Raw genomic sequence first — 17,321 nt, 5'->3', positions numbered from 1 at the left:
CTGTGATCACTTGAGCGCACTGCTCCCTGTGGACAAGTCATTACAAAGTTACACTTATTAGTTATTAGTTACAGGAAACCCCCATGCCTGTGTAAGAAAACTACGGTTCATGGTCACAAATTTCCCTAGCTTTTTTTTTTAATATTTAGTATGATTATATTAGATGGTTCATTTCCATACACCAACCAAAGCTTGAGACCTTCACGATAAGTCCAATTGTACATGCTTCAATGATGTATCCAACTGCACTTCAGTGCTTACAAACACTTGTCCTGTAGCCATATTGAACACCAAGAACATTCTCTTTTCCTGAAATCGATGTTTCCGAGTTGCCCACTGATCCACCCTGTAACCAGATGCGTTCCAACCAGCCAATTACAGAAGTCACTTGCAAAGTAACAAGTTACAGCTGTTTTCATTTTAAATAGTCATCAATTTAAAAAATTTGCAGTCTGATACAGAAGGCTAGGAGACCTGAACAATATGAAAGTGCTAGTCATTAATTTACAGAGATCAGGCATCACATAGTGCTATGAATTATCCAATATGCTACATATGAATACAGCTGTTGTACCTTACAAATGCCTCTTGGTGTTTTTCAGGCTACTTGAAAAATTCAATAACCTTGGCTTGTATGTACATAAACATGAGTGTTTGTTTATGCAGAAAATAACGTAGATTTTCACCACTACCAGAGTATAATCTTATTACGGCCATTTGGCCAAAACAGTGATAATGGAATATTTAGTCCCATTATCAATTCTAAACTGTTAATCCCCAATTTTGTTTAAGTGGGAAAAAAAACAAAAGAGTTGCCGTCATGGTATCCCCTGCACACTGGGCTCCAGAAGACAGCGTTGTTTCAGAGCTTCTTCTCTTGCATCGTGCTCAAGTTCTTGGTTTGTTTTCCCCAGCCATTGGTTGCATTTTGGTTGCTTTCCCACATCTTCTGGTGCTATTTCCCATTTGACAGATTGAAGAATGACTGAGAAGAACCAGTTCTGGAACCACTACTTAAGGGAACAACACAAGCTTTTTCACTTCACTACAATCAGTCACAGAGTAATAAAAAGTAGAACAGATGACTCAATTCATTCCTGGAGCAGTGCCTCCAAGTGAAAGTAGATGGCACCACTGGCGCTGTGAAACTTGTACCCGCGTGTTTCTCGATCATCTTGGATTCTGTTAATAGAAAACAAGCAACATAGATCATGGGAGGAATGTTTTGAGATTTAATTTATTTACTGCACAGCTGGTGGATCACAACTACTGAAGATTGGCTGTTATTAATGTTAAGTTGGAGGTTCTGACAACTTTTCATGTTCAAGAGTAGGTTTGGAATTTTTCTTCCTTTCATGTGATCTACACATGACATGTAATGTTGAGACAAAACTTTCTGGTAATCCAACAGAGAAAATGAACAACAGGAAACAGAACGGGCTTATGTTGAAAATAATCGAAGAACATGAACATTCACTTGTCTCTTTGGTTTTTCTTTTTTCAAACCACTCCGCTGCCTCAGCTTAAGGACTGAAGTTTTCAAGGTTTGACATAAGACCACACCGTTTCAGCCACATACTCGGGACTCGATGTCAAAGGACTTCTTTTTTGCCAATTTATGTTTGTTTTCTTAATTCGATAACAGTGTGTGATGAGAAAACAAGTTTATTGATTCCCAAACACAACCAGAGGCCTTTAAAGAAACAAGGATACCTTATTTCAATATGTTAGACTTGTGGTGTAAATATGTAGATGCTTTTGAACAACAATTTTTTATTTCAGGTAGAGCTGTATCGACAACAAAAATAGCAGTAAATAGTGACATGTAGAAAAAATTCTTTATTGTCTTATCAGGCAGAAGTGCAACGTCAGTGTCTCATTGGACAACTGAGGTGCGGTCCACACCGCGCGCTCACCATGTGCTGCCCGTCTCTGGTCTGCAAGTGTGCCAATGTCATGAAGCTGTTTTGCCCTGCTCCTCGTCGAGGGCTTGCGTTAGTGCCTGGTTACCAGGCAGGGTCGCGGTCTGGATGTCTGCAACACAGTGAAGTGAAGTCAGTGAGCGATGCACCACATGGGATGGTTTGTTTCACAGATGGGTGATAAACACAAGCTGTTGTTGTCTTACTCTTGTAGTATGGCTTTGAAAAATCTGATTACTCATCCACAAAGTTATCTTCATCGTCTACAGCTGTAGTGTAGCCCTCGAGTGCTGTCTCCTCAGCGTCGTCCTCCTCCCAGTCTTCGTCATCTCCGTCCTCTCCGGCCTGCTTTGCGAGCATCTCCAGGTACTCCTGACCCTCCTCATCGATGTCATCCTCGTCGCTGCCAGCTCAGCTACATTCACAGAGTTACGAAACACCTTTTAATGTCACCATTTGTCCTGCAGAGGAACATTTGATTCATCAAACCTTGTGACTTACCGTTGTCGTCCTCGTCTTCCCCATCTTCGTCATCGTCTTCATCCTCATTCTCATGTTCTGCTCGACAAGCGTACGCCCTCTTGAGGCCACTGAATAGTAGGAGGCTGCTGGGAGAAGCTGGCCGGCCACCTGGTTGACAGCCTGAGGCCTGTTGGTCGAGGTCGATGAGGCGCAGAGTCCCAGATGCACATTTTTCTATCGTGGAGGCTGTGAGGGGCAGCAGAGGGGACACAAAGAGTTAGCCGGAGTTCATATTAACACTAATGACCTTGACAATAGCTGAGGAAACTGGTTGTTTAAAAGTAATATATACTAGTAAATAATGTCTTACCAGCAATGGATAGCTGCTAGATGCTCATTGTAAATCTCACTACAGCTGCTGTTATTAACCTGTATTTCGGTTAATTTTAATCAGATAATGTATCATAAAAAATAATTAGGTTTTCTGCAGCAAAGGTGTATTTTTTCCTGAAAGGCAATTTCTCCTTCCCTCCTCGGTCTCTTAAGTGTGCATCTCTCTGTAATTATGTAATCACACATTAGAAAACTAGTTCTGAGGTAAAAGATGACTCTAATGCACAAGTTAAAAACCAGGAAAGTGCCGTTAAATCCTTCTGGTCCTTTAAATGAACAGTTGTATGATTAACAGTGATTACTCAAACATTATTGGCTGCGTTTGCGTCTTCGCTATAGTCAGTTTCACTGCCATCCAGCAACAAGGTGTAATTTGCAATATTAAAAACATAAGCCTTACCCAAGGAAGCAGTCGACGTCTTTCAGCCACTGGTTATGAAGTGGTTAGTGATTGGCTCAGTGTTGTTGGGAAAGCGGAGATTCTCCAAAGTATTGAGGAGAAGAGGGGGGCTGTAGTAAAGTGCAGCGATCGCCACCTGCAGGCACATGGTCCTCAGCTCGCTGGTTCTTCACCTCCCGCGTCAAACGCTCCAACGCAGCAGCGACAAACAAGGGCACAACCTGCCAGCAAAACCAGGTCCAATTGTTTTCTTTATTATACGCAATTATAGCAAACATACATTATAACAATAAAATCCAGATTTCTCTTAAATATCTCAGGCAAATAAAGATCTCTTGGAATCTACGGATGTTAAATTACTACTGCTGCATCTTAAGGATTCATTTGTGCGAGACTGACCTGATCAATGCCACGGCCTTTGCACTGCAGGATGATCACCTCCAGCAGCTTGGCTGCATGGCATTCTGGGTCCTCACCTGGATCACCTGTCAGGACCTTTGTGAAGTGACAAACCAAAGTAAACCTCAAATGCACACTCATCAAAGAACTTTGCTTGAATATACAGACACTCTCAGAACATGTATCAACTTGACTTTACCTTCTTGCACATGTTATAGATAATCTCCAGGTATTTGGTGTCAGATAGGAGGGTGTCTGTGTCAACTGTGACATAGTTGTGAAGGAGAGGCATCATATCTGAAACGGAAAGATATTATTAACGCAGCTGAATTTACAGCAAAGTATGCAGAATATGAGGCTGCAACAGTCATACAACTAGAGCTCTCTACTTTTCCTCTTTCACTGTCACAACTCAGGATACTGACTGGGTACTAAGTGTAACTTTTGATTTATTTCAAGGTTTATATACCTCACTGAAGCCTATTTATTATTCTGATGAATGTAAATGCTTCCCCCATACACGTACCTGTGAAGTAATCAAATCCATCCTGCTGGAAGACTTCATACACAAGTGGAAGAAGCTGCCACATTTGTGGCGACACCTGCTGGCAGGTCAGGCTGTGGGCTAAGGACAGAATCTCCTCATAGAATTCTAAAAGAAACAAGCAAAACAAACAAACAGTCATTGGTGGCAAGCACGGTGTGTTTATTATCAACAGGTAATCTCTTAAGCGGGCAGACCTAAAGAGCTTTAGTGAAGCATACAGGGTGGAATGTGGAAGCTCAGGAAGAACCGGTCCTGCTTACCCAGTACATGCTGCTGCAGCACGGTGCCAATCACCTGCAGGCAGATGCCCTCCAGCTGCTGTGTGATCTGAAACGACACAAATAGTAAAAGTCAATGAGGATTTAATCATTCCATTAGAAATTCAAGAGAAGAAATTGTCAACAAATATTGTTTTTTTCACAGTATATTTAAATCCTCTCCTGGGCCTTTGTGTGTTTCTATATTTTTAAATTTCCAACTAATTCTGTAGCAATTCAGCGGGATCATTACATTGAAAATATGATTAAACATCTGAGTATTGACTGTATAGTCAAAGTAAATTATCAAGTCAAAACACCTAAAAGCAACAAAAATAAGCAGTTCTTTATTAGTTGTGATTTTGTATGTATCTGATGTGTTGGTGCTGTAATATCAGCTGTTCTCTAAGGTTACATTTCCTAAACCAGATTCACAGGTGAGACAAAAATACTCCCACGTCTGTGCAGCAAAGTGACGTATGCTGACAATAGCTGAATCCCAAACTACTGAGTCGTTACGAAAGCAAAAGACTCAATGCTTGGTCACATTTAATGGCTTCTTGGCTTCGAGCAGCATTGGTCCTATGTTTCAGCAGACATGGTGGCAGCGTGCCCGGCACTATTTCTAGTGCCTGCCTCAGCCTCTGAGTCATTTTGAACATGGTGAGAACAGAGCGTGTTCCCAGGAGTTGGTGGGTGGCTCAAGTGTGTTGGCAGGAACGCTGCAGCAGACCAGAGCTGCTTCCACAGAGGAAGTGGCATCGAGATGAGTGATCAGCCAGGAGTGTGCGCGTATGTGGGCTGCACACTTAGCGGCGACGCTGCTAACCTCTTTGTGGTCCTCCACCACACTTAGCAATGTGTCGATGGTGTTGAGGATGCCCATCGCTGTCACAGCCTTGTCATCTCCTCCCTCTTCATCAGGGCCCGTCTGAATCACCTGGTTGAACGTCATCGCCTGTCAAAGAGCGAACAGAGGGACAATTATGACTACGTTGTTAGATTGAGAATATATTGCCATCCAAATGGCAACAAATTCATCAACAGGCAGGAGATCTGACACATTTTCCCTTCTCTGAATTGCTAAAGGAGACAATAAAAACGGAATCAATTTGAGTGTAGCTTTCTCTTCGAAACAAAATAAGCGGATGAATGAGACATCACCGTACACTGAACTTTCTGATGTTCAAACAGGCAAATATTTGGCATCTTCTATGAGTATATTGACATGACAAAAATGGAAATGCTGCACAGGTTTGTACAAACTAGGGGGAGTTAATTTGGTTACTCAGTGACGGTAAAGAGAATGGAATCATGTAAGATTATGACATCAACGTGTAACCTCCAGGCTGACTGAACTCACCAAGTGCTGTGTCATCTCCACTGCAATTGGAGTGACCTCCTCGCTGTATTCGCAGATCATCTTCTGTATGACATTGGTGAGGTCATCATTCTCTGTCTCCCTGACAATGTGCAGGAGAGCCTGCATCACTGGCCGGATGAAGGGGGTGATGTATTCTTTGGCTGTATAAACAACATACAAAACTTTAGTCAGACAGGAAAACCGAATTACGCTTAATAAAAAATGTCAATTACTGCATGTAGTGCAGTCAGCAGACCATGATTTCACTTGCTCACCTTTCTCCTGGTTGCTGATGAGGACCTGCAGAGCGATGGCAGCCTCCACCTTCACTGGCATCTCATTGTCATTGATTAGACAGAGGCGGGTCAGCTCGAGAGCTGTCTGCAGGTTCTGGTCACTTTTGAACTTCACTTCGCAGAAGTAATGCAGCACCCAGCAAGCCTGGAGAGAGGTTGACAAAAATGAAGCTCCATGCCAATATTACAGGCTACTTTATTCAGTGTGGTTTTCACACAAGTCTGAGGTCAGTCTGTTCAGTGATTATCACTCACTCTGGCTCTCATGTAGCCCAGTTCACTGCGGAACAGGGGGAAGACGTGATTCTGCAGCATGAACTCCATCTGGTCCTTGTATATCTTTTTCTGTGTCAAGCATGAAATAAGGAAGACAGTCAAACACAACACTTAACCTGTATGTTTAGCATTTTATCACATTAGTATAAATCTATTTTATTGTTTGGTAAATTCTTGAAGTTGTTCTGCTTAAATTAGGGAAAGAGTTAACAAGTGTACAATATCAGCACTTGAATAAGTGAATAATATCTGGCCTACAGCTATGAAATAATTAGATGGATTTCAACAGAGCACAACTAAGTAGGGATAATAGTTCACCATCCGCCCATATCCAAGTCAACTTGTGCAAACTCATCTCTTGCCCCAGTTAGGCACCATAATGTACAACTGAATGCTCATGAGGGCAGTCGTGGTGAAAGCACGAGAAATCATTGCTGCATCTTTTGCTGCACCATGTTAGAAATGTTCAACATCCGTTTTACCAAGTGAGGATGGAGTTGCAGGTCTTTTAATCTGTGTTTAAAAGAAAGAAATGGTCAAAGATGTGCTGCATACAAGCTAGCCATAAGTTTACCTTGAGCAAGATTTCAGCCAAAGAGCCTATCATGTGCAGGGCACCATCCTTTTTCCTGGGGTCAGATGCGGGATCAGTGAGAATCTGATAACAGAAGCCCATAGTCTTTTGCAGCACCTAAAACGAGCAAGAACAACATACTGTGTTATTCTTTATGCCTCATTGAACATGAAATATAGAAATCATTTTAAAGTTACCAGAAAATTAACCACAAAAAAAGTGTCAACTCACCTCTTTCCTCTTGTTGCAGGCAGTAAAGAGGAGCGTCTGGGCGGCTGTTGTTGGAGAGATGAAGTCCTCGAACACGTCTGAGGGAGACGGCACAATGTGGAGTAACGGTTAGTCATCATCACACGAGCACTGGATTTGGTTTGGATCACAGGAACCCAAACTCTGCGCTTACCGAACTTCATGCGGATGTACTCATATGGATCCTCCTGCCACAGCTCCTCATCACTGTCTGTGTAGCACATGAGGGGGAAAACCACATCCTGGATGATGCCCTGAAAAACAAAAGTCACAAACAGGGAGCGTTAACACGGCAGCTGTCCAGCATTTGACCTGAGACCTGATGTTATGAAAGTGCAAGGATGAAGTTCTACACACTTCTAAACACTGAGCTACCACTGCAGATGGCTGAAGCTGAAAAATACAACCATTAAGGTCCTTTATTTGGTTGGCCAGAAAGCATCGTCCCCACACTGTTCTAACATCTAACGAGTGCTTTCCTCAACAACTGCTCATCCAGTCTACCTCATACTTGGCAGGTGTTTAAGTAGTTCTTGTTACATTTTCACAACGGTATGTTTTCAGTGACTTGTCAGCAGGCCTTCATCAGGAAACATCAACAGTTTATTACTGCTGGATGTGATGTTTTCGATGCTATATTTAGCGGCTATCAGCTGTCCTACTATCTATTTTTTCACCCTTGGCTTTATGTTAAAATAAATGTCGAATAAAAAAAGTTGGGTTTCAGTTAGTTATCTAGCAAAAGCTGGCTAGTTAAGCATTATCTCTGCTCCTCAGGCTCACTTCGGGCGTTTAGTGTTTATCAGCAGTGACGCTCAGATGCTCTACAAGCAGAGTGTATCCTTACGCCCTTTATTAAAAACAGTCACGTTATGCATTAGCTCTGGTCATCTGGCTTAATTCAGCTGTTTTTGTTTTCCTCTATTATTGTGACACATATGACAAACTTTGTGAAGTAACATTAAATGGAAATTTCAGTTCCAGACTACTGTTAGTAAATGCAGGCTGAATATTGGCACGCAAATCAGTTGTGTATTTGCTGACACACCCCATTCCTTCATAATAAATGTCTTCTATCACTGACTCAAGCTGCAAGTGACACATTTTGAACGGGCACTGAACTACCAACAGAGAATATGAGAAATGATGTTCACTTTGTTGTTGTTTTTTGTCAACCATGGTTGAACCAGTAGCGATGGGCAGTGACCACATAATAGCTCTACCAGTGACTCTGATCAGGACATCATAGCGAACATACAGTCATGTACAGAATAATGAAATGCTTACTGGATATTCAAACAGGATGTATTCGTACCTGGATGTGTAGTTTGAGGTTTTTCCACGTCAGAGCGTGTGCTATGCCCTGGTTGATGTAGTTGAGTGTCTGTTGGAGTACTCTGGGAGCCACATATTGCTTTTCCTTGTACTGGTATAAGACTTTCAGCAGCACCTAGGAGACAAATATACAAAGAAACTTTTCACTTGTGATGTTCACTCCCCCACAAAAAAAACAAAACAAAACAAAAAAACACTCAATTTAGTCTAACTGGAGAACTGCTGCTTCCATTTCACTTTTTGAAGTTCTTACCTGCTGTGCAGCAACTGCATATTCCTTTAGGAAAAGTTCAGCAAACTCTGCGTACTCTTTGGTTGTGTTGCCTGGGCTTCCATACCTACAAACAGGAATTAATATAGTCAGTGTTAAACATGTTTGTGCCATTTATTAAGCAAGTGAAGGGATAAATTACACTTCTTTTTTTACCTCTCAAACAATCGAGCCAAGATGTGAAGGGCCCACTTCTTACACTTCCACCACGGCAGCTCAGGCCTTTCATCTTCATCTATCTGCATCGTCTCCTGCACAGACAAGAACAACATTGGCACAGTTTGCTTGTTGAGACGTTAATTGCACACAGTCTGGAAAGCAAACAGTCTTTGAGGACTGGCAGTGTTAAAGCAGTGTGAATTCATTTCGTCTCCTTACTGGAGGCACGTCTCTATCCACTACTGTCTTCAGGATCTCCATCCACTCTGTCAGGTTCTGTCTGTTGATTAGCTCCAGAGGGAGGTTGTACTGTGGAAACACATAAGAAAGACAGCTTTTTGAAAAAAGATATCTTTCTGTGATTAGACTACACATTTAGGTGTGTTCATGTCAAAGAACACCAACTGATTTCAGAGAACAAACCAAACTTCTTTTAAACAATAACTGTAAGAGTTGTGACTTTACCTGGAAGAGGGCATAGAGGATTTTGAAGATCTGTTTCTGTATGAGGACAGAGTCACTGGAGTGGTCAGGGAGAAGCTGGATAAAGCGTTCTTTCAACATGGGCATGAAGATGTGCATGGCAGCCACAAGAGGTTGGCGCTCTTCTGGTTTCTTATATCTGTTTTAAACACAGAGCCATGCAAGAAGAGTTAACCCCATGTCATGCGTTATATATACTATATTAATCCAAGACGAAGAGCTCTGGCTTACTCGTAGTTTTTGACAAGCTGATAAAGGCAGAGCAAGATGCCCAGCCATCCTGCACTGTTGTCGGACTGCAGGTAGAAGCCAATCTTGTCCACGATGGTCGTCCACTTGCCTGGGTAATCATGCTTGATCATGTGGTGGATACATGTTGTCAGCTGAACCCTGCGAAGTTTAAAGGGGACATTTTTAGACAGGGTGATTTAGAAAGCGACAGGATACAGTGCGTGAAGTGACCAACTGTGACTCTGAGGGAACGTGGATGGCTGACAAAGTCTCCTCCTGGCTCCACTCAACCTGCAGGGTTTGAGGTTACCTGATGCGCTCGGGGAGTGGATGATGGCCTCCACTATGTTGTCTCGAATGAACAGCCTGTCCTCGTCGGGGATGTTATTAACAGGCGTCTCTGTGCCTGAACCGTCTCCATCACTCCAGTGCTGGGTTATCATGTTCTTAAGGTAAATCACACCTAAACAGAGAGAGAACACAAAGGTCAGCCCTTCATAGATCTTTCAAAGCACTGACAAAACTTGAAAGCCACCAAATCCAATGTGTGAATGCTGACAAACTACAGAAATCCTAAAATATTGGCATCTTATTCTCTCCGCTGCATCAACATCAACCCCAGTGCATAGTCAAATAGCTTTTTAACGACACCATTATGCCGTTCAGGATAATGCACCCGTTTGTGCACATTAGACTAAATCACAACGTGTGGTTTTAAATACACAAATCCCAAACTTGCGTTCATCATATCGACTACATTTGCATCATTAGGCTGTGTACAACACATCAGGGTGAATTTAGAACCACCTAAACTCTAAGCTACAGAAATAAATTCTTCCGTCTGTAGTTCAGTAGTTTCGAATGTGGCACCGGGGTGTCAGCTGGGTTCGCATCTACAGTGTGGGGCCCCACTCTGAGTTCTGTGGCATCTGAGGGAGTGGAGGAGAGAGGGCTGGACGCAGACGTCAGACTGCTGACACAAAGGTCTGCCCCGCTGGCGAGGCAATCATAATCTGGCCTATCAATGCTGACAGAGCATAAACCCCCTCCCTGCCACCTATGACCACCAAACTACCCTACACTACGACCCAGCGCTGCCAAGGGTCTCTCATATAAATCAGACTCATGGACGTGAGGAAAATCACTACTTGAAAGTGTATAAATTAATGAAATGGCTGCAGGATTAATACATAAGCCAGAAAAACATAAAATGGAAAAAGAAATATGGTAGAATACCACTTCAAATAAGACAACAAAAGTGCCCTATCTAACTTGTCTCTTTACTACAGGCATTCTCAAACATAACAATTTTACCCTTTTTTCTCCACAAAGTTGAGATCATCGGAAATTTAAAAAGTGACTACTAATGTCCTGGAGGTACAGTTATATTGATTGAACCAAATATTTAAAAAGGATCAGTTCACAACATTTCACATCAAAAATTCTCAAATATTCCTTGTAGCATTGAGCTGTACAGAATTTAGGCAGTATCCAGGTTGTGTGCTTTCCATACTGATTTTATAAGTTGCTGCCACACAAATACAGCTGAGGTGAATGGAATTTCAAATTTAAAAGTGTTTTGTTTTTGCTTTTTTTGGCTTGGACCACCACACACAAAACTTCATTTACCCTCTTATTTGTTTTTTGGAGGTAGAAATCACAAAAGTACAGCTCATACAGCACATCCCACCAACACTGACTCAAATACGACTCAAACCCACATCCAGTCATGCTGTCTAGAGACACTCTGCTGTGAAACAACTACTATTAACTTGATCAATCTATTCAAATTATGTAACCACTGCCAATCACATAAAATGATCATAAAAGAGGCAGAATGTTTCCACACAAAAAAAAACACGAAAGCCTTTTCTTTTTAAAAAAATCTTGAACTGCCTACCAGCATCAAGCCAGACAGGCTCTAAAAACAAATAACAATCTGGCCAGTCTAAATGATTGACAAAGTGCCAGGACAGTAAATTCCGACAATGTATGCTTGCAATCAGCTTCATTTTCGATATTATTCCAACAGCTTCTGTGCAGTCTGGAGGAGCTGCTCCTCTATTCTGCTCTGGCATTTTTTTCTACAGCTGGAAAAGTCATTTATTGGACCAAAGCGCAGCTCTATAGCAGCTTAATTTGCTAGTAGAGCTATGAACACTTGGGAGGCGGACCCACAATGATTCAGATACGATCTGTGCATATTCTCTAACAATTTCAGACAAAATTTCAACGTTGCCCATAGATTTTCCTTCCATCAACACCTTCCTCACAGAGCAGCATTTGACTAAAGCAAAACAAGCTATATTTAACCGACTCCACGTGTGCACTGCACTTCAGCGTGCCACTTTAGCCTCACAAAAACACAAGTGTGACTCACGTATCACCACTAAATTATCCTTTTTTTAACACTATTATGTAAGCGACCCATTTGACTTGGGATCGTGGAGAACATCAAGTCGATTTCTCATCTAGTGCAATCTGACAAATTTAGAGGCGGATAAAGGATAAAGTGGTAAAGTCATAAAGTCACAGAGAGTCAGAGTGTTTTAGTAGCCATGTGTGAATCCAGCTGATACAACGGGATATACGCATGAACTGAGAGTCTTAGCATTGTTTTAAAAAAAAATAAAAAAATCACACTACTTATCAAGTCAGAAAACAACAACATGAAAAACTAAAAAGGACAATCTAATTACTAAGGGAGCATTATGTTTCAAATGCTCAAGATTAGTCTCAAGCAATTACAAATACTGGAGGGATTCTTTCTCAGTTGCAGTCCACTAATATACTCAAAAAAAGAAAAGACATTTAATGGCAAACTGATTAACATTTAATCTGATAGTGTGCGAACACAGCTGATTTTTTTTCATCAAGATCAATCATCTGAAGATCTATTATTACATGTCAGGGTTTAGACTCACCTGCTTGTCTGACAGGCAAATCCAGCTGATCAGACATGGTGACACGCAGCAGAGTGGACACAAAGTTTACCTGGGTGTGACCCTGTAAATCAAAATTGAAAACAGCTGAATGTAGATGAGCTACAAACATGCACAACATAACCTTTTTATATATAAAAAAATACTATTCTGTGTGCTTTTACACGAAACCTACTTTGCACTGCAATCAAAACATACTCGGCCGGGTGTATTTTTGACATGGAAAGCTGAGTAAACATTATGTTTGTCATTCAGATGCTCAAAGGCATGCTCATGTCAACACTGTTGCTAGGCAACTGACAACAAAAACGGATAATGACTTATAACCTTTATAAAACTGATGAATAATTTCAGGCTTTTTTGCATTTTTACTTCATAAAACATTCATAGTCTGTATCGTTTTATTTGTCCAATCTAAATTTGAAAAAAAAATACACATCAACAGAGAAGTACAAATATTACATGAGTGAATCCTTCAAAAGGACTAATGTCATTAAAAATGTATGCTCACATTAACAAACTGTGATTCCAAACGGTGCAAGTTCATTTTCTGATCTACAATATGATTAATTGGTGAAGTATGTAAGGTAGCTCTCTGGGCAATTTCCTCCCCCGGAGCAAAGCTGCATTAAGCTGGTCCCTGTGAACTTGTAAAGCTGATGATTCATGAGATGACCAACTGATACATCAGATGTTTGTTTCTGTATGGTCAGACTAATAAATACGCTGCCAAATCCAACCATCACACTGGCAAGATGAGCTCCATTAAAGACAGCAATATACGCCTTCAGCCTCTCTGAAGCTGCAGTCTATTAGTGCGTGCTTAAAGGTCACGCAATGTAATAAACATTTTCTGAATCTTTATTCAATTTTCCATGAAAAACTGTGTCAGAGTTTATGACTAAGCAAAGAACTGTATTTAGAAACTACAGATTTACTCCGTCCTCCTCCAGAAGACATGATTTCTTTGGCTCCATACACAACTTGTATAAATCCAGCCAATTGTATGAGAATACTCTCCCAGGATGCCATTCAAGTGAACCATCACTATCATTGCATATGTGGGAGAAACAAAACTTTAGCCCCTAGCACTGCCATAAATAAACAGAGGAAGTGTTCTTGACTGGAGCACAACATACTGAACATTTGTGCTATAACTGGATTATCATCACCTGAAAACAAACAGGTATTTTTTGTGACTTACAGCAATGCAGATATAAGAAGAACAGTGTGGAAGTTCATCATGGCATCAACATTTGATTAACCAATACCACTTTCGCACCTAAAACCCGAGTTTCAAAACAATTTAAGATATCTGGTCCTGCATTTAATCTGTGTAACAAATAAGCCTGACTCAGAGAACTCCAAATATCTTATGAATCACATCCTGTTTTATTGCCAAGTCAGTTTTTACATAAGTGGAATTTGAAGGGGTTTTTTTTAGAGCAAAACAGTAAACCCCAACAGGGGGAAAAAATAACAACAACAGATTGTAAAAGGCATGAGTTGCAAGTCAAATGAAAAGCAAGTGCAGCATATGACAGCCATCACAAAGTAATAAAGTAATACAAATATTTACAGGGTTATCTAAGGGAGAGGGCTGTGCAAATTGTGCATGAATGTACAAACTACTGGCTCAGGCTTCTAGTTGTTTAGTGAAGACAATGCATTCTAATTAACTTGATGAACATGCAAGCCATTTCTCCTACCAACATTACTCAGTCGATTCAGAATGGAACAAAACAATAGTAACCTCGTGGCTTCAGCTTATAGTGAAAGTTACATTCAATCGCAGCCATTTAAAGTCGTTCTGTCTCTGATTTGAGACCTAATTATGTAACGCCATAATTTAATGCACATATATAACTAAAGGTCAAAAGCAGACACGATAACAGGCATCTGAGGACAGAAGACAACTTTTTAACAACACATTCCGGCTGCTGCCTCAACCAGGACACTAGTGCTAACGTGCTTAACGTTAGCTCAACATGGAACTCGCCTAGCGTAAAAAATCCAATTTACCATGTATTTTATGTAATTAATTACAAAGTCGCCGATCAAGTATTAAGTTTAGATAGGAAAATCAACCGCAAAAAGGCCAAATTATATAATTTTTACTTCGTTGTTAAACACTGTGTTCAGTCCAGGGCTTGTCACAGTGACACGTGAGCAGCAGCTATGGCAGCTCATCCAACAAGTAGCTAAGTTAGCTAGCTGACATTAGCCACACAGCTAGACACCAGTATCCTGCTGTTAAATACCTTAACCGGCTAATGTCCCACATTCGCTCGCCTTCACTTGGCATTTAACACGCCGCCCGTGTTATTCTCGTGTCACGTCAGCTCTGAAATCGGTCTAAACTGAACTGAAATGGTCTGTGACGAGCTAACCATTATCTCTTCAGAAAGGCTAGCTTGTTTAGCATTAGCGACACAGCTGGCTCGAGATGTAGCTAGCGTTGACGTTGGTTACTGGCACACGAGTGTGTCATCGAGATCACAAAAATGTTCCTCTCTCGGTGCTTGTGGCTCTATAATGGTGACGGGACCGAGGGCGGTGAGACAGAGCGGGCGACTTTAGCGGGATTTAGCGCTCGATATATCCGGATAAAGGCAGCAGAGCCCAGCCTGCGTGATCGCTCCATCTTGATGTTGTGAACGGCCGAGGCCCGACCCGAGACCGCGCCACAACTGCCTTCACCATTAACGGCTAATCTCAACTTTTACCTCGTTCAGCTGTCTCTCCGCGGCCTCCCGCAGGTTGGGGTCCATCGTCCCCCGAAGGGCCTCGACCAAAGACTCGGGATCCATCACGAAAACTCTGTTTACGGCTCGGATTTTAATATTTCAGAGGTCTATCAATTCCCAGTCACTGCGCACATGGACGCACAGCTCTCCGGTTACCCGGCGCGAAAGGAAGCAGTGAATGAAGTACCCGGATAGATCAGCGCCAAATTTGTGCAACATGAACATCCGGCCTCGTTGGCGCGACTATGGGAGTTGTAGTTTTTCAGCAGAAATAAAGCACAACCTGCTTTTTTTCTGTGTCCAGCAAATAGAAAGGGAAGGTGACCCACCTGCTGGACGCTTTCTTAAAAAAATATTTGGTTCGTCTGCTTTTTGAAATATCTTAAATGAGAGGTTCCATTTTAAAGTCTCTGATAAATCTGCAACCTCATAATCTGAAATGTAGATTATAGCTACTGGTTTAAATGACCTTCAACTATATAAGAAAATATTACAAGCACTAAACTGCTGGTCTGGTGAACTCTGTTGCTTGTAAAACTTCTGATGAAAAATAATTTGGCTAATTTGATTTTTGATATTCTCAAGATAATTAAAAGGTAATTTAAGACAAGAAGTAAAGAGTTTCTGTGATTTGTGCATTCTGCATTCTCATTTGATTATAATCTGAACTATAGATTTTCCAACAAACATTACTGATGTAAAATTACCTTCAGCTAAATGCCAAAATATTATATGATGATTAATTTGTCTGTAAGCTTCTGCCAACCACTTAGCAGCTGATCAAATAATTTAAATGTTCTACCTGTTGTTGGACCCACTGCTGAGTAAAATCTAGTTAAGTTACCATTATTTCTATAACAAATTTCAAACAAGTAAAATGCTTCCTGGTAGAGAAATAAGACTGCCGTTGCAAATTCCGCTTACAATTTTAAATATTAAGGTTAAAACACTATAACGTAATTTATGATGTGAATTTTTGTTTGTCCATATATGTTACCTTGTGACAGACTGGTGACCTGTCCAGAGTGTCCCCTGCCTTCACTCTAAGTCAGCTGGGATAGACTCCAGCCCCTCATGACCCTAATGAGGATTAAGCGGTGTATAGAGAATGGATAGATGGAAGTTCTTGGACTGTGGGAGGAAGTCGGAGTACCCAGAGAAAACCCACGCATGCATGGGGATAACATGCAAACTCCATGCAGAAAGATCCCAGCCCCAGGTTGGGACACGAACCATTGATCTTCTTGCTGCAAGACAGCAGTGCTAACTGCCGATCCATTGTGCAGACCGTGTCCAGAATCAACACATGAAAATTAGATATTCAAATAAATAAAGCAGAAATTACGCTGCAAACTCAGGTCACCTTTTCTTTATTTTCTGATCTTGTAATTACCATCAAGGACATCTGCACATCCTCAATAATTATAGCAACCATCTCTCCTTCTTTTTCTCTTTAAAAGAAAGACTTTGCAGGGTATTTCTACAACATTATACATTTAAATACATTGCTCTTAAGCATAGCAGCAGACATTTGTCATTTAGTATTCAGTTAGACAGGTATCATCATGAACGTTGTCCATCAGTTAAGTAGGTAAAATGTACAGATTTTTGTTTTAAAAAAACATAATTACATACATGCCACATTAATTACTTGAACAAAGATAATAGTTAACAGAATAAGATTAAAATGAAAAACTTCACATCATTACAATAACTTTCAAAACTGATCAAATATACAATACTGACATTGTCATGTTTAGATGTAATTGTCCTACAAGTTAAACACATAGGATAGTTATTCAGCCACATACAGTATTTATGGCTGAATTGAAGGCCTATTTTCAACAGGAAGCGGTGACATTACCTACATTTAAAGTGTCTGGCAGCTGAATCTGTAGCTATAATTCACATCTTATATCCTAATTTTTGTCTATAAAGCCTTGATATTAAATAAAAACACTGATACAGATGCTGTCAGATAAGAAAAATTGGTATATTATTGTACTCAAAATAAA

The 17,321-nt window shown here is 40.9% G+C and overlaps 1 protein-coding gene across 1 annotated transcript; it reads right to left on the bottom strand.

The window, feature by feature from the left end:
• Positions 1 to 211: 211 nt before the first annotated feature.
• Positions 212 to 15,510, bottom strand: ipo7 (importin 7). The gene is given in 31 exon segments (XM_051940328.1): positions 212 to 1,117; positions 1,119 to 1,182; positions 1,917 to 1,971; positions 1,973 to 2,034; positions 2,129 to 2,332; positions 2,424 to 2,525; positions 2,528 to 2,608; positions 2,611 to 2,630; positions 3,178 to 3,211; positions 3,214 to 3,343; positions 3,345 to 3,398; positions 3,577 to 3,672; positions 3,776 to 3,873; positions 4,103 to 4,228; positions 4,384 to 4,450; positions 5,210 to 5,338; positions 5,744 to 5,904; positions 6,019 to 6,184; positions 6,295 to 6,384; positions 6,890 to 7,006; positions 7,121 to 7,197; positions 7,293 to 7,392; positions 8,454 to 8,588; positions 8,727 to 8,811; positions 8,901 to 8,995; positions 9,123 to 9,212; positions 9,369 to 9,525; positions 9,618 to 9,776; positions 9,909 to 10,080; positions 12,542 to 12,623; positions 15,286 to 15,510. Coding segments are annotated over 31 exon segments (3,123 nt in total). The 5' UTR covers positions 15,370 to 15,510; the 3' UTR covers positions 212 to 1,086.
• Between the last annotated feature and the right edge of the window lie 1,811 nt (positions 15,511 to 17,321).

This window comes from Acanthochromis polyacanthus, chromosome 2, assembly GCF_021347895.1.
Source record: "Acanthochromis polyacanthus isolate Apoly-LR-REF ecotype Palm Island chromosome 2, KAUST_Apoly_ChrSc, whole genome shotgun sequence".
Taxonomy (NCBI): domain Eukaryota; kingdom Metazoa; phylum Chordata; class Actinopteri; family Pomacentridae; genus Acanthochromis; species Acanthochromis polyacanthus.
The sequence above is the reverse complement of the archived record's forward strand: the minus strand, read 5'-3'. Positions and strand labels throughout refer to the sequence as shown.